Below are 22,191 nucleotides of genomic sequence, written 5' to 3'. Positions count from 1 at the left end.
CCAGGAGCACATTACCAATTTTCACAGTATTTTGGTAAGACCACCCTCAATTATAATGCTGCATTTTAAAGGATGTAATTCTAATCATTACCTTATTAATGCTGAAGACACAAAACTGGCCAACACACTCTTTTCCTGCCGTGTGCTGCACTCACCCAGCAGCTATACATTACAAAGAAAAAGCCTTTAATCAGATTTTAATCACTTGATATAAGCATTTGAGGATTTAGCAGTTTAAGACTCAATTTAGATATAGAATGAAGGCGTTTTATATAACAAGTCACCTTTTCCTTTTTTTTGTTGCTGTTTGGCACACTTGTCACACTAAAAATGACCTTTATCTCTTTATGCACCGAATAGTTAGAAATCGTAAGATCCTCCAGCATCACTGCAGTTTCTAGGTGTGGTGGAGCACGGTGCGTCACAGCTCAACCTTGTTTGTTCCTTGTCTGACTCACCCCAGCTTTCAGTGCATTAATGCAGTTAGGCAGTTGCAAATGGTACAGTGAGGTTTATGACTGCCTACCATCACAGTCAGCAGCCCCAGTGTTCAGAAACTCTCGAATCTCTGCCTTCGGTGGCTGTTTACGACCCATTACTAAGACAACTGATGACTCAGTCCCTGTGTTGTGCGAGTAGCCCTTCAAGCTTATGCAGGCTTAGCGTGGACAGATATCAGACATGGAAAATTCTTTAAAAGAAAAAAAAAGGGGGGACAAAATTCTGAGAGAAGTTAATTTTCTTTTTTATTAAAAAAAACAAAACACAATTAAAACATTATAAAAAACACATTAAGCTTATTCAACCTATGGGAGAACGTTGTCTTTGTTGACTAATCTGATGCTTTGAGGCAAGACTAAGCGTCATCTACTGTATGAAAATACTGTATCAAAATAAGAATAGTCTTCCCACACTGAGCCATAGGAATTCCAAGACACCAGTTAATGCTGCTGCTCAGCACACCTGATTTTAGACGCCGATTTGTGTTTCGTCTCTCAGAATCTGTCACTAACCGAGCTTTACAATAACTTCAGAGGCCTGCCTCTCTCCTCAGTGACGGAGGGGTGAGAAGGTGTGTCTGAATCATAGCATCCAGTGTTGATATGAGAATGTAGGTCATGTAGGGGGGGGAGACAGTGATTGTATAGAGTGATGGAGAAAGCCATCATGTGTGCAGTTGATCTACTATCAAAGTTTGAAACCCATAAGGCTACAAAGAGAAGAAACGGTCATCCAAGGATGATACTTCTGCTGTTAACCAGAAGAAAGCGCAATCAGATGAGACCTTCAGTTTAATCATGCACAGGTTGAAAAAGATTTCTACTTATATTTATAAACCTAAACAAAAAAAAAAAAAAAAAAAAAAAGGGGGGGGGGGGGGGGGGGGGAGGCTGAATTGAAAGTGCCGCTGGCACAGTTCAAACATTCTTACACAAAAATGAGGTTTCATCTTATTTCTCTAATATCTTTATTACTCAGCTGCCACATGGAGGAGATAAATGTGCAAATATTTCCTTTTTCCTCATCACTAATAAAGTATGAAATAGATAAAGTAACCCGAGTATAATGCAATGGAAAAATAAATATTTCTGTGGAAGAGAGCTGGCCAGGGCATTCCTTTGCTTTTGCACAGGCTGGGTAGAGAAGGAGCTGCGGAAATAACCATGAATATTTGCAGGTCTGATCACTCAGAGTACAACAGCACTAAAAACAGTGGCTTTGTTACCCCCGAAAGAAAGAATACACCACCTTTACCCTTTAAAAACAGCACCCAACTCTATCTAAATAACAGTGCTGAAGAGAAGACCCAAGCAAGAAGAAGCTGGGGAAAGACATTTCCTTTCACATTCACAGACCAAGGACATTGAAAGGGATATTACTATGGTAATCTATTCTCCGTCTGCTCCCAGGGCGTCAAATACTGCTGTTGTGTCAAAACCACCAGTGTCTCAAAGAAATGCAAAGAGGTGGAGACAGTGTAGTGATTGGTTATAGAAACCAGTCTACCACTCAAATACAAAACAGTTTGGGTCTTATGGACCGCTTGGAGTCGCATTTAAACACAGCAGGTAAACTTTTCTTCTTCAACAAGCAGGTGTAAACAACAATCTTTTTCCTAACCAAGCAGTTTTTGGTGTTCAAATCTCACCAGCAAGTAAAAACTGAAAGAAAACAAAGTGAAATACAATGAAGCACCCAAATGTGACATAACCCCATCTCAAGACAACATCTGTACAAAGCCAAGAACAACAGCAGTATTTTATGCCCTGGGGTAAGAGCGTGTTGCCATTTTATTTTACCCACTTCTTCCTAATATTGCTAGTCCTCAGTTGAGGAGAGCACAATCAGATGGAAGTCTGTGCTGCAAACGAGAAAGGTTGACATCAGATACCTTAAGTGATTCTGCACCTGTGGCTGTGACCACTACCACAACAGTTTTGATTTACTAAGTGAAAAAGAAATAAAATTAAACAAAACAAAACTACAGATGAGCACCATTTTTTTGGCATCTCCACATCCTTCTTTGGCGACCAGGAGCAAGAAAGGTTGCTGGAGGGAAGAAGGGGAATTTATATAGTGTTTAAAGTTCTGGACGTGAAACCACAGGATGAGGAGGAAGAAGACCAGAGCCATGTCGTAAGGGCTCTTCCAGAGAAGCAGTAAGGCCGAGGTGAGTTAATCCAGTTGGAGAGGGTCCGTGTTGAACAGAAGCTCTGTTGACCAGGGAAGAAAAAAAATCCGTGGCAACATTTTATGAGCACCGGCTATCAGTTTGAGAGTCATAATCAGTCTTTAGATAAAAAGAGAAATCATATTTATATATTATATATACACACACACAAATTTGTATAAAAAGAAAAAGAATAATCCCTGATGTGTTACTCATGTTTTACAGTTCTTTCATTGAGGTTTGGAAAAAAGGGGATGGGTGAGGGGCGACGTGTCAGTGACTCCAGCCCATAAGGTGGCTGACACGGGCTTTCTCAGTCATACGGCGTACCCGTCCTGAGCGGGACATGCCCAGGTTTAGAGGGTCGTCTTTCGACCCATGGCCATCATCCTCCGAGTCGTCTCCGTATCGAACTGTCCTGCGGCCCTGGTTTCGTGTGTTGACCCGCCGAGACTTACACTGGCTGCCTCTCTGGCTGCTAGCTGCTGCTGGAGCTGCTGCTGCTCGTGTCTGCACCTCAGAGTTGTTATCATCCTCGTCCTCTGGCTCCTCCTCTTCCTCTTCTTCCTCCTCTTCTTCTTCTTCCTCCTCTTCCTCCTCTTCTTCTTCTTCCTCCTCTTCTTCCTCCTCATGTTTTAAATCCACCTGTTGCTGCTGCTCCTTCTCTTCCTCTTCCTCCTCCTCCTCCTCTTCTTCTTCCTCATCCTCCTCTGCCTCTTCCTCCTCCTCATCCTCCTGCTCCTCTACCTCAAGCTGCAGTCGTGCTCGTTTAGGTCCCTGTGCCTCTGTGTCCTCTCCTCCTTTGTGTCTCCTCTTTTCTGAGGCTGCCACCTTACCCTTAGCTGAGAGGCGTACTGACAGGCAGGGGGCTTTGCTGTAGTCGTGATCTCCTCCTCCCTCCACGTACTTTTCCACCTCAGAGTCAGAGCTGTTGTCGCTGTCCGACGATGAGGAGGAGGAGGAGGAGGATGATGATGATGATGATGACGACGAGGTGGAGGACGACTCCAACGAGGAGCTGTTGGATCCTGACGCCTCCTCTTCATCGTCGGACTGCGACGTTTCTCGCAAGTGCCGTTGTCTGGAGCCGTTACTTAGGTGCAAGTTATTCTGGTGACCTGATGGAAAACAAGAGGGCGGCGGGTCACTTCTGCACCGTAACTTTGCAGAAACACTGAAAAGGGAAAACGTGCATGCTTTTTAGTTACTGCTCGCAATACCTGATTTCTTCACGGGAGTTGCTTGGCTGCGGGTCACCCGATGTGGTCCTTGATTTCTGCTCCTGACACTCGTCCCTGAAGTTGGGGAAGAAGGCTGGACGTCCTCTTCCTCTGCTACATTACCGCTTTGCTGAGCTAAAGAAAAAAAATAGACACAATGCAATTATCCATCAGAAAAGCTGAGCGTACAGAAGCAACTAATCACATTAGAAGATACTAGAAGCTTTTAGCAGGGGTGAATGTATGTAAGTCAGGTAACACCATCAAAAATAATGCAGAGAGCCTGAATGTCATTTGTTATATTCACCATTTTGTTGGGATGCTAACCTCGATATTAGCTAACTAACACTAAACAAAGTAGAGCCAAATGGACAAATTGAAATGGTGACCTGTTTTATAAGTGGGAAAATATACTTTGTTTGCCATTCCTACCATTTCTCTTCAGTTTCTCTGAAAACAGATTTTTTTGTCTTTTGTTTGGTAGCGTTTTCATATTTTCCTTTTTTCATGTCCCCAAGCTTTCAAAACTCCTTGATTAACATGGATATTTCATTAATTCTTCCATCCTGGTTTATTTTCCATGATTTGCTGACCTGCTACAGATTTAGTGACGATATAAATAGATAAATACTGGCTTGTAGCATGTTCCTAAAACTAAAAGCCAAGTTTACACAAAACCTTAGATTGATCAGTATCCACACAGCGTCACCACCACATGCTAAAGGTGGGAAAAGTTGCCTGCATCACTCAGGCGGGAGATTTTATTGGCTGACTGACACCTCTAGGCTTGCATGGCCATGCTGAGTACGGCTTTCCCCTTACAGTTGATGTTTGCTGGACAAAGATTTGGGGCAGAACCACTCACTGTTTGTTTGCAGTTTGTTCAATAAACTAAATTTTCCAGACATTTCTAAAAGACGGGATTCTCAATATGCACCTTTGGTCAACTTTTCTTGCGCTGTGTCGCGTGTTACCTCTGTTGAGATGTGCCTGTAGTAATCGTTACAGTTTTATGATGCAGAATTTGATTTAAAATGACAATTTTTAACTCTCTTAATTGGGGGAAACAAACTTTCTAGCAGAAACGGAAATTGTTTTTAGCATAGCATAACTAACAGCAAACAGTCACCACTTCCAACAACAGTAAAAAGTGATGCAAGATAAAGAAAAGAGGGCAGAATCTGCTGTTTGGAGCATTTTTGGCCTTGGGGGAAAAAAAGAAGCAAAGGAGAGAATTGCTTTTTGCGTCACATCAACTTTTGCTTAATGCGTTACTCAAGACTAACTGACGTCTTTCCAAATGAATAATTTGTGCCACAAAGTTTGGAAGGAAAGGTGTAAACAGAGTTTGTTTCAAAGCTGCACTTCCCAGCTCTGCTGCAGGAAACATCAACAGTAAGAAGCCTTATATTGACTTCAGTGTCATTACATGTGACCTCAGAGTGGAACAGGCAGCTCCTTGTTCCACACATGCCAGTTTTGTTGAAAGATTATTTTTTGTTTCAGTTGTGTAATTTTTTTAGTTTATCAAGACATATATGTTTCTACATCCTATCCAGTCCTGAAGAACGAGTCACTGTAAAGCTATGTGAAGACACAATTATGAAATAAAATGTGTGTTATTATAATTATTATTTTTTAAAGGTGATGTGTCATGAAACTGCAAGGCTTCTAAAATACTGGTATATAAATGTTCAGTCATACTGCCCCTGCTATTATATAATAAGTTGTTTAAATAAAAGTGTTTATTGACACTTTTAATGAGCCATCTGTAAAAGCTGAAAAAAAGAAAAATGACACTGATGTTACGCTTTGATTCACAGGAAACAAACATCTGTTAAGTTTTGATACAAACAACCTCTGCAGCTTTTCATTGGATTAAAACCAAACTGAGGTCATTCTGGTTTTTGAAGAGTAAGAACTATTACTTTAACCAACTCTAAGAGCAGCTCACTGCACGAGTCTACGCAGCAGAAGGATCTATAAAGCACAGAAAGCCACAACAGTGCAGACGTACCTTTATGTGATCTCTGAGAACGATTCTTTGTTGAGGTCTGGGATTTTTTTGGCTTTGATGCCTTCCCTGACTTGTGCTTTCCTTTTGAGCTGGGCAGGAGAGGGGAACAAGAAAGAAGCAACAGTTCAGAATTATTGTTAACAACTAGGGATGGGTATCGAAAACCGGTTCTTGTTGAGAACCGGTTCCCACTGTTTCAATTCCTTGGAATCGTTTGCCATTTTTGCAAACGATTCCCTTATCGATTCCAGTCGCCCCGAATGACATCACCACGTTGCGGAGCGTCATTTACCTGGCAGGAAACACGGCGCGTAAGCGGCTCAAACGCTCAAAAGTTTGGTTATACTTTACGAGAACGGATGACAACAGGGCAACTTGCAATACTTGCAAAGTAGATACTTCATCTAAGGGAGGAAACACTACGAATATGCAAAAGCATTTGCTCACAAAACACGCGATGACCTTAAATGAATGTCATGTTTTGAATTCCGCTCCGGACTCGTGAATCTCAACCCAGCAGCAGCGGTAACGTTTGCACGTCCTCTCCCGTTAATGGGGCAGGTAAATAATCACCTAACAGTTCATATTATGTTAGCGCGATCTGCCTTATTACAAAACCTGCCATTACTGTGCATTTAGGTGACCATGATGAGAGAGACAGACAGAGTCTGGCTCAGATGCTGGCAGTTCTCCCTGCAGTCTACCGGTAGCGTCTCCTTTCAGGCCAGGATAGACGAATGTCACCGAGCAGTGACGAAGTTTGTGGTCAGATGTTTGCACCCATTTGCCACAGCAGATGCCCCCGATTTTAGGTAAGTGAATGTGTTTAATTGTAGGCAGGGACATTACTGGATATTCTTGTGTAATTGCTACTGAATAATTTATGTTATACTTTGTTATTGCTACAGAAGAATATTTATTTTATTATTTTACATTTACAATTTTTTTTTTCCTGGGGACCCTGTGACACCCATTGAAGAGCCGTAGGCTGTGGATCTCTTAAGATCTCACTGTTGGGTTTGTAAGGCCATGTTACTCCTAAATTTCTATCTTGTTCAAAGAGAAGATATAAAACAAAGTTCTAAGCTAATCGACCTTAGTGTTCTCCTTTTTAAAAAAAAAAAAAGGAATCGATAAAGCATCAAATCGTTAAACAGAATCGAAAATGGAATTGGAATCGTGAAAATCTTATCAATACCCATCCCTATTAACAACACAATAATAAATATAAACAACGACAGGGTGCCTGCAACTTTCAGCAGTTTCTGGAATCGTTTTTCCAACCACGACACCTTGAAATGATATTAAAGAGAAAACATTTCTTTATTTCAGTACGGCACTTCTGAGATGCTTTCAGAAGCTGCAGACACTTTGATGGGCCCGAGTGAAAAATATAATCTGATAACACGGTGCGTCTAGGTTTGTGAATGTGGCCGGGTACCTGTGGGATGGACTATTAGGTGGCGAGCTGCCTCCGTTGTGCAATCTGTTCCTGTAAGTGAGATGTTGACGAGCCCGCCGTTCGTTCTGAATGGCAGACTTGTAGTCAGAAATGATGGAGATGATGTGTTTTTCAAAGAAGGCCGACAAGCTGAGGGTCATGGTATAGATCTAGAAATAAAAGAACGCGATACGTAAACACTAAACCAAAGCTTTCTCAGACTGCACCTATAACAACAGCATTTTTACAGAATGTTTTATTTCTCAGTGAACTACTCACCTGTGACTTCTTGTTAGGAGTGTATGCTTTAGAGTTGCTGAAAATGAGGCGGATGTCTTTGGAAAACTCCATGGGATTTTCATAATTTCCTACTGCCAGGGTCTCTGACACTGTACCCAGATCCATGGGAGTGTCAATGATGTCTCGATAGTCCTGAACGAAAAAAGAGTGCAGAAACGCTGAAGAACACAGTGCTTCACCTGAATGCAACTTCAGTTTTACACTTGCAGCATGCACTGCAAATGCTACTTTAAGCTGTAAAAAGTGTCTGGCATGTGTGGTTTTATTTCAAATGGAGGTTTATCCTGATTGTTTTACCGGATATTCAAAGAGATCCACAGGCTGCCTGAAAGGTTCGGAATTCGTGGAAGCTGTCATTCGACGCAACAGCTCTCGACATTGACCTCGCCAGGCTTTCGGATCCAGAACCACACCACGCTTCTTAGAATTTGCAGTGCCTCCCTGGCAGAGACAAAATGAAAGTCACTGAGATTGGGACAACAGCTGGGAGGTTAAAAATCCTGTCAAATATCAACTGCTGCCTTACCCGGTGTCCTGTAGATGTTCCTGGAGTGTCTGAATCTACGTCCAAGTCAACCTGCAAAAAAAAAAAAACCCACATAAAAATCCATGTTTCCATTTGCTTTTTGGGACATGTGAATGTAATGCAGTGATCTCCAGCTGGGATAGCCTATGTTTCCTTTTCATTTCCAAATCAAACAAGAAACAAAGGCAACGTCTACATCAGGTCATTAATGGATTACTGGATAACAAATACAGTTGGCTTCCTAAGCTAATCTCTAGTGCAATGGTTCAAATCACATCCTAAAATAAAGTAAGTAATTTTGTAGGAAACATGAAACATTAAAGACCTTATTTTCTTTTCTACTGACTTTTTCAGTGATCTGCAGGAATCCTATAGTCAGTCTAATAATACAAACCACACAAACGCAAAAACACTTGTGCAACACCCACCTCAGCTTCACTGCTGACTTCAGACTTCAGTTTACGATACAGATCCAAGACGTCGATGCAACTTTGGTCCCTGAATGAGGCAGCGGGATCAAGGCATCAGAAATGTTTGTTTTCATCATGGTCACTCCACTGTTAAAGCATCGGTAAATTTAACACAGCAGAAACTCTGTCAAGTCTTACCCGATATAATGAAGGAGAACATCAGTCACCACCTTGGCAGCTGCTACAATGGGGCTTTGAGGTTCATTGAAAGTGCGGGCATTGTGTTCGATGTAACGCACCTCCCACATTAATGCAGAGATCCGCCTGGAGCAGAGGAACGCATCAGTGGTTGAAACTCAGACGTTAACACACCAGGACTTTGAACTCATAGAGAAGGTTTATGAGTGCATGATGCTTCACCTGTAAAAGCGATTCTCCAGACGTGTGCGGATGGAGCTGAGGTCAGTGGGGTAAGCCACTACGGTGCAGTACAGAGGGTAGTCCTGCAAATTTACCGGTAATGCGAACGCCTTGGCTACATCTGGGGAACAAACACAAATAAAATCAAACCTAGCAAAGGTCAGGAAAACAAGGTCAGATTGTACTTTACCGCAAAGCTTCATCAATCCTTTTGGGAGGCATACCCAGTGTCAGAAGCTGATCGATGCCATGAATGACTCGCTCACATTCTTCATCTCGTGTATGAGCCCCCCATTCACCTTCCTGAGGCTCATAGAGTAGAGCTTTCAGCTCCTCTTCTGCCACCTCTACACCATCACCAACCTGCTCTGGCAAAGCAGCTGATGGAGCCACAAAAGTGTTAGAACATTAAACAGCAGTTAGTAACCAAGAAAAAAAAGGAGAGAAGTAAAATACTTTTTTTTTGGTAGTTAAAAGTTACACTGCAGGCTATAAAGAATTCTCTGGGTTAAAATTAATGGAATAGAGTTCAATAAAAACACAAACAGTGTTTCTATGGTTTCTATGGTTATTCCAATAAGGACACGGAAATGAAGGGCAGACAATGTTTTTGTTGTGGGTTTCTACCCCGCTGTTAGATGAATGAGATCAAATGTGTTTCTTTTCAATAGAAATGCCATAATGTGCAGTATTTCACTTTTATTGGGTACGATTATGTTTGACTTTTTTCTGCGTCTTTTATCTTCTGTAACAGAGCGCCATATTTCAAAATAATACACACATTTCAATAAATATTACTGACCTTCCTCAGGAATAGGCTCCATATCCCAGGGACTCATTTTCTCCCGCTCACCGTTATCCCATCTGATGAAACAAATGTGATAATATGCCACTAGATCATGCTGCGTATGAGATTAGAGATGCTTATCTGATTTTACTGTGGAGGTGACATGAAGCCAGCAAAAAATAAATTAAAAAAATTACAGCGAGCTCTGCTCACACACAGACGTACTTTACTGCGTAGCACTGAAACAGGCTGTCGGGATACTCTGGCTGCAGGGGCTCTTGATCCTCCACAGAGCCGAACCACCAGGCGTCGTCAATGATGCTGCGGAACCTCATGCCTGAACAGAGGATCAAACTAAGGTGACGGACAGTCCTTACAATTTTACGTGAGCAGTAAATACAGGAAGGAGACTGCTGGGGAGTGACTAACCAGGTTGCCAGTTGTGCTCTTTAGCCTCGTTGTAAAACTGCTGCAGTACCAGAAAATCAATGACATCAGGCATGTCATGATACCTGGGAAGTGTGGGAATGAAAAAGTGGTCAAATACATGTGGTCACAGTCGTTTATTACATTGAATATACAAGTATTGCTCATGCTCACTTTAAGGAGAAAGACTCATTGGTCATTTTCCCTGAGACTGGGTCCAAGAACGCCACTTTTAAGCAGCAGAGGGTAGGAGGTCCCACTTCATACTTAATTCCAACCACTTTCACAGATTCCTGATCCTGAGGCGGAAGAAGAGAAAAGGAGGTCAATGCAGCTGTACAAACTCCTGTAAGGAAGGATTACTGTGGCATTCTGTATATTGTGTTTCAAGAGATTCAAGTTGTTTTCATTTACAAAAACAGCAGCAGATTGTGGTGAACTACCGGGGTTGAAGGGGGACTCAGCAGAGAGCTTAGAGGCTTGCTAATTTTTGCTCAGGTCTAAGAGCAGTGCAAAGTGAGTGAGACCACCAGGTTACCGCTTTCAGGTGGTTACAAAAATTGGCTGCCGTTTTCAGACTCTCCAAACAGCTTGGGCACTAATGGAGCATGCCGGGGCCGATACACAGCACTTGCTATTATATAAAACTGTGCCTCACCCTGAGGTTGAGTCTGTTCCACGGCTGCTTCTGAGGGTTGATGCTGTAAGCCTTAGCTCTGCGAACAGCCCGGACGTAAGCCTGATGGCCCTGTTTGAAGTAGATGAGCTGGAGGAGGACAAGAGAATCATGATTTTAAAAAGTGTGATGTAACATGTATTTCCTGTTTGATATTAGGAGCGTCAGTCCTTACTTCATCTCCCATTTGTGGAACAAAAGGAGAGCGGCGGGGGACAGTCTCCATAATCCAAGATGGCGGCAGCCACTCTTCCGCATCAAGTCCACCCAGAGAGGAGGTGGGTTTCTGAGTGTATATGATTTACCACATGTTAAAGTACATACTCGTGCCATGTTGTGTGACAACTAGCAAAATGTGCTTTTACTGTGACTACTGCAGCTGCAGGTGGCTCACTTGTTTGGTCTCCTTGGACTTCTTCTTCCTCTTCTCTTTTTCCCTCGTCCTTGCCTCCTTGGCTTCGTTATCTCCTTCTTCCTCAGAGCTGCTGTAATCTGGAGGCTGTACAGGTCTCCTGGTAGGTCGCTTTGGCGGCTGCAAATTGATCCCAGCATCCGCTGTCCAATCAGAATATTCACTGGAGGAATCGCTGAGAATCAAAGCGGGGTATCGTCAGGCAGGTGATCGGACTATATTTTGAAAATTCTCCTTGATCAGTGTGTTTATTTACCTGGAGCTGCTTTCACTCTGCCACCGAGCATCACCATCTGAAGATGCATCGGTTTGCTCCACCTGTTCTTCTGCCTGCTAACAAAAATACATCCAAAACCTTCAGTATAACACGAATGACTGCTAACAGTTAGCACTTGTTTCTGATTTTATTCCTGTTTACTAAGTGACCTTATAGCACGTTAACTTTACAAATCAAGCAGAACAAGGTGAATCATACTTCTCCATCACTCTCCGAGTCCATCTGGCTGTTAGAGGTACGTCGGTTGCTGGGATTTCTACTCCTGGTTCCAGGACGCCGGATTTGAGCTGACCGGGTTTGATAGGCATGGCGCTTATGAGTTTTCTTCGTGGGCCGCAGGGAGCGCAGGCGTGAAGACAAGAGATCGCTCTACGAAACCCAAAATATCAGGAATGAATCAGCACATGTGCGATTTCTGACGTAACAATAGTGACGCAGAAAATAGCGTACCTTAGGTGCACAGGTTACTGGTTTCTTCTTCCTCTCAGCGTAGTATAGAGAACATTCAATGTCACCTTTGGCTTGTCTGCACTCCTCTGAAACTCTTAAAAATAAATTTAAAAAAGCATTTTGAATTTAAAATTAAAAAAAAGATCTCCTTGCTTTAAAATCAAATCTTTCTATGCAAACCCCTTAAAACTAATCTAATTCCCTTCATCCTCCTCACCTGAATATCCCCTGCAGCACTTCATTGACCACCACTCTGCGGCTCCAGGCCAACAGGTCCCTCTCGGTGGCCACCTGACTGGGAAGGGCGTTATGCTGCATTTGCCACACCCCATCCACCTGCCCACTTCTGCGAGGTGCAACAACTGGAGAGGAGGGCACCGCCTCTGCGCCTTCACCAGCTGAAAACAAGATTATATTTTTTTTCTTTTAAATATAATTACAGGTTACTGGGGACAAACTCCACTTTTGGAAAAACTTGACAAGAAATGTTTATGTTCAGAGTTTTGCAAAAACAGTAGAATTTCACAAGTATAACCTCAGCCACTGAGAAAGAGCCAAAAATGTTCTCTTCGATTTAATTTGAGTTTATTTATATAGCACCAAATAAAACGAAGCGTCGCCTCAAAGCGCTTTATATTGTACGGTAAAGCCTAGTGGTGCAAGGGATGAAAAATCTCACGGTTCGGATCGGATCACGGTTTTAAGTCACGGATCGGATCGATTTTCGGATCAGCAAAAATAGGGGGGGAAAAAGACAAAAATTCGACTCGCCATTTACTTATAAGTATTTTTAGCCTATTAAAAAACATTCAACTGAAGACTCATTCCACGCACTTATATAAAAACAAATTAAGGTGCAATATGGACATTATGGACCATGCTGGGCATCCTCTGCACACGGCCATAAACAACCAGAGGAGTCTGTTCAGTGACAGGTTGCTTCTCCCAAAGTCAAGGACCAGCAGACTTAAAAACTCCTTTGTCCCACACGCCATCAAACTGTTTAACTCCTTGCTGGAGGGGAGAGGGAGGGGAAACGGGGACAAAAGGAGGGGGGAACAAGTAAGCTGTAGCGCCTTTTCACTGTGCAATAGTTTTTGTTAATATCCAACGGTGTAATAGACTCACAATACTTGAAATGTGCTGTTCCCTTGTATTCTTATTCCTATTTATTCTATTTATTCCTTTTGTATTCTCTGTATTTATATATATGGTGTATATATGGTATATTTCTGCTCACATTCTGCAACTTCTGTTGGTGCTGTGCTACTGGAAACTGAATTTCCGGGAGGAACCCATCTTAGGGATAAATAAAGTTTCATCTAATCTAATGTAATCTATAGGGCAGTACAGGGCTTTGAATCTACCACTCTGCTGTGATATAACGAGCGGTCACGTGGCTTTGCGTTGCCCTGGAGGTCCACCCATTTGTATTTAGAGCAACAGAAGATGCCTGGGACAGTTCAGCCATAACTTTAAACCTTTCATGCTCATACATGCTTGGAACGATCTTGTCACACTGAAGTGGATGCGCAACGAGATATCATAGCGTGGCTCAAGCACGTTCATCACATCATCATATCTTTAGCCCGGTCGGATTGGGCAGCAAAGGGCTGCTTAAATGCCGCAAACTCCTCTGCTCCGCCACTTGGACCGCTAGCGCCGGCCATAACAACCGCTTAACAGACTGACCACACGCACCATACACATACTTTTTTTTTTTTCCTTTTTTGAGTCTTCGGATCACGTGCGTACCGAACCGTGGAGTGGCATCAGTTCGGATTTCGGATCAACCGTGATCCGTTGCACCACTAGTAAAGCACCTGCAATATTGGAGAGAAAACCCCCAAAAATCAGGCGACCACTTGGCAAACAGTGGGAAAATAAAAACTCCCTTTTAACAGGAAGAAACCTTCAGCAGAATCAGGCTCAGGGAGGGGCAGCCATCTGCCGTGGCTGGTTCTGGGAGAGGGGTGGGACACAGGACAAAAGACACTTAAAGTTTTGAGAAAAACTTCAATCATTTTGAGTAAAAAACAACAACAAAAAAAAAAACAAAAAACACACACCTTCTTCCCCTTCTGCCTCCCGCTCTGCATTCTGACGCTCATCTTGTTCATTCTGCAGCTGTCTGATGAGATTGTCCAATGGGCTTTCTCCATTTTCTGCCGTTTGCTGGCCAAGAACCTGCTCAACCAACTCTCCATCATCTAAGTAAAGCAAGGAGAAATCAAGCATCAAATACCATCTGTCACTTCTTCTGAATTTTCACCTGTGAATCTGTGCTTACTGTTAGCCATGTATCCCATCTGAGGTATTAGCTGCTCTTCCTTGCAGTTCTCCCGTCCAGGCACCAGGCGCTGGTAGTGAGAAGGATGAGGATTCCCGTCGACATCCACAAGGAAGGGTGGAGGCATGAGGTGTGGCGCCTGTTGCGTCTGCTCATCCAGGACGTAGTTATTAGAGTCACGGATAAGAGGGCGATAGTCCGTGTGGAAGAACATCTGGTCGGGAATCTGGAGGGGAACAAGAACAGCGCGCCGCCACAGGGTGACACCGATTCTTATGATTAAAGAACAAAATGTGTAATCACAAATCCACTGTGCTGTCCAAATATTTATTCTAAATGTTCCTTTAAAAGTGAGGAAATGATAGGGGTGATTGTTTTGGGCAAACAAGACTCAGCTAGCAGTTACCTTTTCATATGGTCTGCTGCAGCCAAAACCAAAGATGAGCAAATGGCCGTGTGAGTCAGTGCAGGCAAAATGCTGCCCATCTGCTGAGAACTTGCAGTCAAAAATAGCACCGTGGCCTTGGCCCTCAATCTGCAAACAAACATTTAAAATTGAACTTAAAGCTGGTGAAAAACAAAGCATTGCTGGTAGGTGATGCTCGCTGAGGATCGGTTACCATGTTGAAGAAATTGCGGATCTTGACTCCTTTGGTTAGGTCCCAGATGTAAATGTTGCCATCGTGGCCGGCAGATAACATGATGCGGGAGTCAAATGGATGAGCCTCCAGCACAAACACCTCGTCGTCATGACCCTTGAACAGAGAGACAGCACAGACAATCAAGTAGGCCAATTTGCCATTTTACACCGAATGAGCTTCAGATAATGTCGGCTTCAGCTACTCACAGACAAAATGTGCAGCAGCTGTCCTGTGGATGTGCTCCACACTTTGAGCAGGTAGTTTGACACCGCTGTGATTATGGTGCTGTCAGTGCGGTCCCAGGCAACCATAGTCACCACCAACTTAGCTTTGTCGTCCCCTGTGGCGGCAGTGCTCCTAAAAAGAACATCCCATCGGACGTGAAATATGATAGCGGCAGAAGTGCCATCACTAAACACTACGAGTCTTCCCTCTCTTACCCTGGAAGCCTTGCAGCCATGTCTAAAGTGGTGCTCTTCCACTCCTGCTGCTGGTAATGCCAAATCTTCACCGTACCGTCGCGACTGCCGCTCACGAACCTTAGGCTGGACACACATACGCAGTTATTCTTCGCACACTTGTAAAACACACAAAAAATATTTGAAGTCCCTGCAGATTTGAGCAAGCACACTCACCTGTCACTGTTATTGCTGAACTGGACGACCACGACTTTATCCTAAAAGCACAAAAAGTAGGAAAGAATACAAGTTGTGTGAACGAAGCTTAAAAAGCACAACAGAGCGGACCAAGCAGGATGTAGTGACTAGATGCTGTTTCTTACCGTGTGAGCATCCATCTCAGAAACCTTCATAGGAGACTCAGCACCAAGATAGTAGACCCTGATCATATGATCAGTGCCTCCAGTAGCCATGAACATGCCACCTATTAACAGAAGAACACATTCAGTCTACAACAATGACCCTCACAGTGTTCTGCCATACTGTATATTAGTTAACTTGTAACCATTTCAAATGATGAAATGCTTTTCATTTTGCAAACACACTACCCTATTTTTTTAAACTGCGGGCAGCATTTATTCCGTCACTCAAATGAGATTCTCTTATATGCATCTGTGGAAGTTTGGCCTGGTTAAGTTAATATCTTAAAAGCAACAAAAGTTTACCTAAAATAGGAGATGGAATTGGTTTTCAACAGGAGCCACAAAAGTAAAAATTTAAAAAAAAAAAAAGTGCAGTTATTAACTGAGCTGTGTTCAGAGCAGCTGAGATCATGTAACAACAAAATGTTGCCTGGCATGGAGATACACTTACCACTGCTGAAAGATGAAGTGGAGACTTGCACCCCGGGCCGTGAACGCTCCATAAACTTGACTGGATGATCACTGAGGGGAAGGAAAAACAAAAAACAGAACCTGTGGTTATCTTAATGAAAACCACCAAGCAACCACTAAGCATGCCACATTAGACGCCTCAATACTTACTTAAATTTCATGGTGAGCGAATGCCACTTCCAGAAACACACCATGCCGTCTGCACCAGTTGATGCCAGGTACCGAGTTGTTCCTCTAGCTGCTGGACAAAACTGGAGGAGGGAGAGAAGGAAAGTTGGTGTTGGTTAGTCACAGGGAAGGACTGTGCAGCATTTCACATAACAAGCCAGCAGCAGGCCCAGGTCAAGTGCTCAAGATAAGGTGAAAGCATTAAGTAGATGAATTTGCTTTCAAACATTTAATTCCTGTATGATGTAGTCAAGTTTTTAGTTTTATTTGATACTTCAAATGTTGTAAAAGGGCTCTGCACTTTCTTTTAAGTATCACCTGTATGGATGTGATAGACGCAGCATGAGCCTGCAGCACAGTGATGGGCGCACAGGTGCGTAAGCACCACACTCTGATGACTTTGTCACAGCTGGCAGAAGCAATGAGGCTGTTCTCGTGGTTGACAGCCATGTCACAGATCTCTGCTGAGTGACCGCGGAGTGTTGCCAGGAGCCGGCCATCATCTGTGGCCCAGATTTTTACCAAGCAATCATCAGAACCCTAAAAACCAATCCGACAGCAACACATTAATAAGACAGCTCCACTGGAAACCACCTTCAACTGAAGCTCCATGTTGTGTTTTGGAAGAGTTCAGTAGTTATCTTAGATCTGGCACGACAACTGGAAGAACAATCACTAAAATAAAATAGACAGGGATGATGAAATAATAAGAAATTCTTACTCACCGTAAATATTCGACGACCGGTACGGTCAAAGGCCACACAGTAGACTGAAGAAAGGTGGCCAAGGATACGTTTGTGTATCTTCATGTGTTGGTAGGAGGAAGACGGCAGAACCTGGCCAAAACGACCTGTGCCTGTGGCCTGGCGAGCACCCATGATGGACACTTGATGTGAAACACATACGAATAATTAGTAGAAGCAACACACTGACACTGAAAACTTAATACCACGGGTCTAAGTGCTTAGTGGAAATAAAAGGCATAAATGATATATTGTTGTAAAAATGTTTTTAAAAACAGTTTACACACCAACATTAGGAGAACTTCCATTGCTCACTGGAGGTTCTGGTGGACGTCCTCGGTGGAGTGCAGCGACAGCTGAGCCACTACATACCTTGTGGCTACAACCTATGTTAAAAACAGTGAGTTGAAGAATGAATGCCAAAAATAATGCACTATAGCCCCTTTACCATTAGTACCTACTCGGATCGACTCGCCTCAGATTGACTGGTTTTCCATTACAATCGAGTACCACCTCATGTGTGTAGTAGCTGTTACAGGAACATGTCCGAGAGTCCCATGACATAATTAGTATGCAACACGAACACTACAACAAAGGTGGACATCAAGGCAACAATATAGCTGCTGCTCAATCTGTGGCTTTTCATCAGACTTGGGGACCACAGCATTGTTTTAGTTACCATTTCCCTCGTTGCCAGGTTTCAAAATTGGCGATTTAGATTTTCACAAACAAGACACTCTCATGACTCTTTGGGTGACGTCAATAACCTACCAATTGGTGGTATGCAGTCTGATGCACACTTTAGTACCTGCTCAGATCGCTTGGAACCCTGGCCAAGTAGGTACTATTTTAGTACCTGGTACTAGGGCTGGGCCATATTATACCGTTCACGGTAATACCGGTATAATGTTAGGCAACGATAGGAAAATGAAATATCGCGATAGAATATGAGTAAAACACGCATGCGCAGTGCCTTTGTTTTCATACGCACATGGCTGATTGTTGAGTGAAACAGATGAACCAGAATTGGTTTGTAAAAATGGTGCAACTTCAGTGATGTGGAACTGGTTTGGTGTTTGTCTGTCAGATACACGACAAAGCACATTTTTTTGCAGAACATGCAAGCGGCCGTCAGACTAAGATGCCCTTAAATCTGGGAGTAATCTGGGTCCTAAACTCCGTCTTTTTCAGGTCAAACGAAAACTGCAGCATCACTGAGAGTTAAAAACTGTCTAAATTCTTTCATCTTTAATAAAACGATCAGCGTTGCTGCTTTACCAGGTGTAACTATGAAGTTTAACTTCCAGGCATCCATGAAAACAAAATGTATTACATTTAACGGAGTTAGAAGCTAGCGGAAGTTAGCTCGCTAGTTTCGCTAGTTACCTAAGCATGATATAGCATGTTCTGACTGAGAGATTTCTGAAAAAAATCAAACGTACAGCTCTGCTATCACTTCCAACATAAATGAAGACAGGAAACTAAACAGCAGTGACGTTTGTAGGGTTACTGAAGTTGAGCTAGCTGGTATATAATCATGTGCTACGTGATCGCTAGCGACACAGCTATGTTAGCATAACATAAACAGTGAAGCTGAAGGACGAACACTAACACTTTTCCACTTATAAAAGTTAACGTTAAGGTTCCTCATGGTTAGAGACAAATGCAATCGCATGGCAGGATGCTGTAAAAGGACCAATCTTCAGTCAGGAGAACAACTGAGATAATCCATCCACAATACGAGGTTAGTCATTAATATACTGCAGCAACATGGGAATAGAGCCGCTGCCAGAGAATTCAACATTAATGAATCAATGGTACAGAAGTGGAGGAAGCAAGAAGAATGAGTTTAATAAAGTTTGATTTATCTGACTGCTAATGTGCCTTATAATCCCGTGCACCTTATGGTCTGAAAAATACGTACTGCACACTGCAGTTTAATGTTGCAAAGCACCTCTTTTTAACTTCAGTGGATATTATACATGGTTATGCTCAGTATATGTCAGCCTATTTCTACTGGAAATGCCTTTTGGTTAAACTTTCAGCAAGGAATTTGCATTTGCACTGTTACATTTTTATAAAGCTTTAATGTACATAAAAACCAGCTTCTTGTTTAAGTGAAAATAAATGATAGGTTGTCTTTTTGCGCTAGTAATGTTGTGGAGTTGTATTTTGTCACGCATCAATTATATCGTCAGTTATATCGTTATTGCAAATTTTCAAATATATATCGTGATAAATATTTTTGGCCATATCGCCCTGCTCTACCTGGTACCAGGTACTAGAACCTAACGGAAAACCCTGAAAGCTGTGGTGAGTTAATCCGAGTAGGTACTAATGAAAAGCACAAAATAAATACATTTAAAAAATCATAGAAAAACAGGAATATGCTCACTTTTGCTGGTGCGAAGCAAGGACTGTCTTCCCAGCCCCAGAAGTGTCTGGACTCCAGGAACACAAGGTGGGATCTCCTTTTCTATAAGTGGGCCTATCCGCTGGCAAATCCTGAGCAAATAGTCTGCAGGAATGTGCTGGTTCAACACCACCTGCACACGTCAGCGATGGTAATTACATATTAATACAACAAATAACAAAACAACACACGATTACATCAGCTGCATTGTTACGGGTGCTAAAATAAACTGTTATGTTAATTTAAACGACTCTAGACAATGGCATAATCCTGAAAAACCAACTGAACTGAATTGATCAGCTAACTGATCACTGAAGAAACGACTATTTTTAAATAACCAACAACAGAACATGGTGAAACAAAATGTTCTGCATGCTGGTTACCACTGCAAATGAGAAAAAACAAAACACGAGCCTCACTTTCTGTAATTTAAGGTGATTATAACATTAACTGACTCATTTTCAATACAGGCAAGAAAGATCCAATCCAAACAGCTCTGCAATCACACATAAGTAGCCTGCAACTGTTTCATTTTCCTCTTCCTGTTTATTGCTGCCTGATATCATAATGTGTGCATGGTTTTGTCATGCAGATAGTTGGAAAACAATCAAGGGAACGGGAGGGAGAGGTAGAGAAAGAGGAGGGAGAGAAAAGCTTGCAGCGAATCAAAAGAGCTTCTTGCTATTCTTCCGGTTCGCTCGCCAACGCAACTGCGATATCATTGGCTCCAAAAGAAGACTGACACGGCGCTGGATCTAGTTCAGCCTATCACTATCGGCTCTTATCTTCATTCTCCGCCCACTAGCCCACACAATAGCATAGCCTGTATATAGTTATTTATCAACAGGCCTGCACTAATATGGATTGTTAAATAGGTTAAAATAAATACAAACATGCTGAAAACACGCCGTTTTGGTTGGTTAAAAGAATTAAAACGTTGACATCCACGGAAAGGTTATTGTCAACCGAAAGCGGAATAAAAAGATCCATATTATTAAAAAGTTATTAATGACTATTCACACTCACCCAATCTTGGAAGTTCCGTTTGTATTTCTTCCCGTCCCAACTCCATCGTTGCGGGACCAACTAAAGTTAAAAGAGACGATATCAGAGAGGACACAAAATTGCGAGGCTCGTCCCGGCAGGGAATCGCGCTCCTTTATTTAGCATCGATCAAAACTACTAAAAAGCTGGCCCCAAAAAGCGTCAAGATGGGCATCACTACGGAAACCGCACATGAAAATAAACTCAGAAAGGTTCAGCTGAACCTACCTCATACTCCTCCAGCTCCTCGATCAGGATCTAACAACACAGAGACACAGTTAGCAACGGATGCTAACAAACCTACTTATTTAGACGATTTTTAACCAGTACGACTTGCTTTTTTGTTTATCGTAGGGTATTACCTTTGCGGCTTTTTTACATGGTCCAGACTGCAGAAATCTGGCAATGAGGTAATAGAGTTCTGAAAAGAAAAACAGTAAATGAGCTTGGTACTAACTGAAGTAGCTATTGAGCGGAGCTAGCGTTAGCCAGCTCCGGGCTGCGCTCGGTTAATTAGCTCGCTACCTGGCACACAACTGGAAACAGTGTAAATGCAAAATATTTAGTCGCGAATTAAAGCAGCGGTCAGTACTCACCAGCTTCGATTTGTAAACACTGTTCTCTTGCCATCACTTGGTAAGACAGGCGACATTAAGACAAACTGATGTTTTAGCTCGCTGGTTAGCCGCCGGCTAGCTAAGAGTAGCTAGGTGTGTGTAGCTAAAACAGGCTAGTGAATGGCCTCCTCTCGCAAGTTGTTCCCATACTATCCGCTACCTTGGATTAGTGCCCTCTAGTGAATCAACACAGTACCGGACGGAGTGCTTTCTTCAGAAAGAATGAATCCATGTTACAAATAAAACTCGTTCAAATTTCATAGATTTTACACAAAAATTGAATGTTAATACTTTTCACTGGTAAGATAACATTTTTCAGGATTAATAGTTTTCAGTTTTTCAGTTTTAATATTATATCAGTTTTAATATTTTAAAGGGTAAATGTATTCGTAAATGTATTTTGTTATTTTTATTTATTTATTTGGGGGGCACCAACGCTATTTTGTGAATAAAAATATTTGTGGTTTTAAATATATTGTTGTCAGTCAATATACAGTTGCAATTGTTGGAGCAATCTCACTGATCTTAATATATTTGGACATACAAAAAGTATTTCCAAAAGTTTTCAATCAGTTCATTTTCTAGTAGGTACAAATCAGTGACTGTAGAAAACAGTTATTGGTACAAATGCATTCATCTTTAATATGAGGAGTGTTTTGGTTACAGTCTCTAGCATCTGGGTGTCATTGTGGAAGAATCATCCTTGACTTTAACAGTAACAAAGAAAATATGCAGCTTGTTAAATTGTGAAATAGTATAGCATTTATTTCCACCAGCTCACCCTTGCAAGGCTGAGTTCTAAAGAGTGGGCTTGAACATCATTGCCTTTGTGTGGAGACAACGTTAGAGAGGCAGGGTTGAGAGGGTTTGGGCATGTGCAGAGGAGGGATAGTGGATACGCTGGGTAAAGCATGTTGAAGACGAAGCTGCCAGGCAGGAGGAAAAGAGAAC

The 22,191-nt window shown here is 42.4% G+C and overlaps 1 protein-coding gene across 2 annotated transcripts; it reads right to left on the bottom strand.

The window, feature by feature from the left end:
* Positions 1–728: 728 nt before the first annotated feature.
* Positions 729–21,359, bottom strand: brwd3 (bromodomain and WD repeat domain containing 3). 2 transcript variants are annotated; one of them, XM_080867686.1, is made up of 40 exons: positions 21,220–21,359; positions 20,986–21,044; positions 20,852–20,881; positions 20,606–20,665; positions 19,562–19,712; positions 17,454–17,552; positions 17,149–17,309; positions 16,742–16,963; positions 16,406–16,506; positions 16,236–16,306; positions 15,746–15,846; positions 15,600–15,640; positions 15,405–15,509; positions 15,171–15,321; positions 14,944–15,078; positions 14,730–14,858; positions 14,324–14,549; positions 14,103–14,243; positions 12,251–12,431; positions 12,034–12,127; positions 11,782–11,952; positions 11,563–11,639; positions 11,289–11,481; positions 11,070–11,180; positions 10,877–10,984; positions 10,393–10,517; positions 10,222–10,304; positions 10,018–10,129; positions 9,808–9,869; positions 9,230–9,385; positions 9,006–9,126; positions 8,784–8,909; positions 8,604–8,673; positions 8,176–8,226; positions 7,947–8,090; positions 7,629–7,781; positions 7,350–7,519; positions 5,909–5,997; positions 3,892–4,026; positions 729–3,789 (listed from the first exon to the last, which is right to left on the bottom strand). In XM_080867686.1, exons 1-40 carry the CDS (start codon positions 21,251–21,253, stop codon positions 2,945–2,947), a joined length of 5,394 nt encoding a protein of 1,797 aa, XP_080723812.1. In that variant the 5' UTR covers positions 21,254–21,359; the 3' UTR covers positions 729–2,944. The 2 variants fall into 2 exon arrangements, with proteins under 2 accessions (XP_080723812.1, XP_080723813.1); XM_080867687.1 differs by having other exon boundaries at positions 11,563–11,636.
* Between the last annotated feature and the right edge of the window lie 832 nt (positions 21,360–22,191).

This window comes from Rhamphochromis sp. 'chilingali' (genome assembly GCF_963969265.1).
Source record: "Rhamphochromis sp. 'chilingali' genome assembly, chromosome: 19".
Classification (NCBI taxonomy): Eukaryota; Metazoa; Chordata; class Actinopteri; order Cichliformes; family Cichlidae; genus Rhamphochromis; species Rhamphochromis sp. 'chilingali'.
Note: the sequence above shows the minus strand (reverse complement) of the source record. Positions and strands in the feature narration are given on the sequence as shown.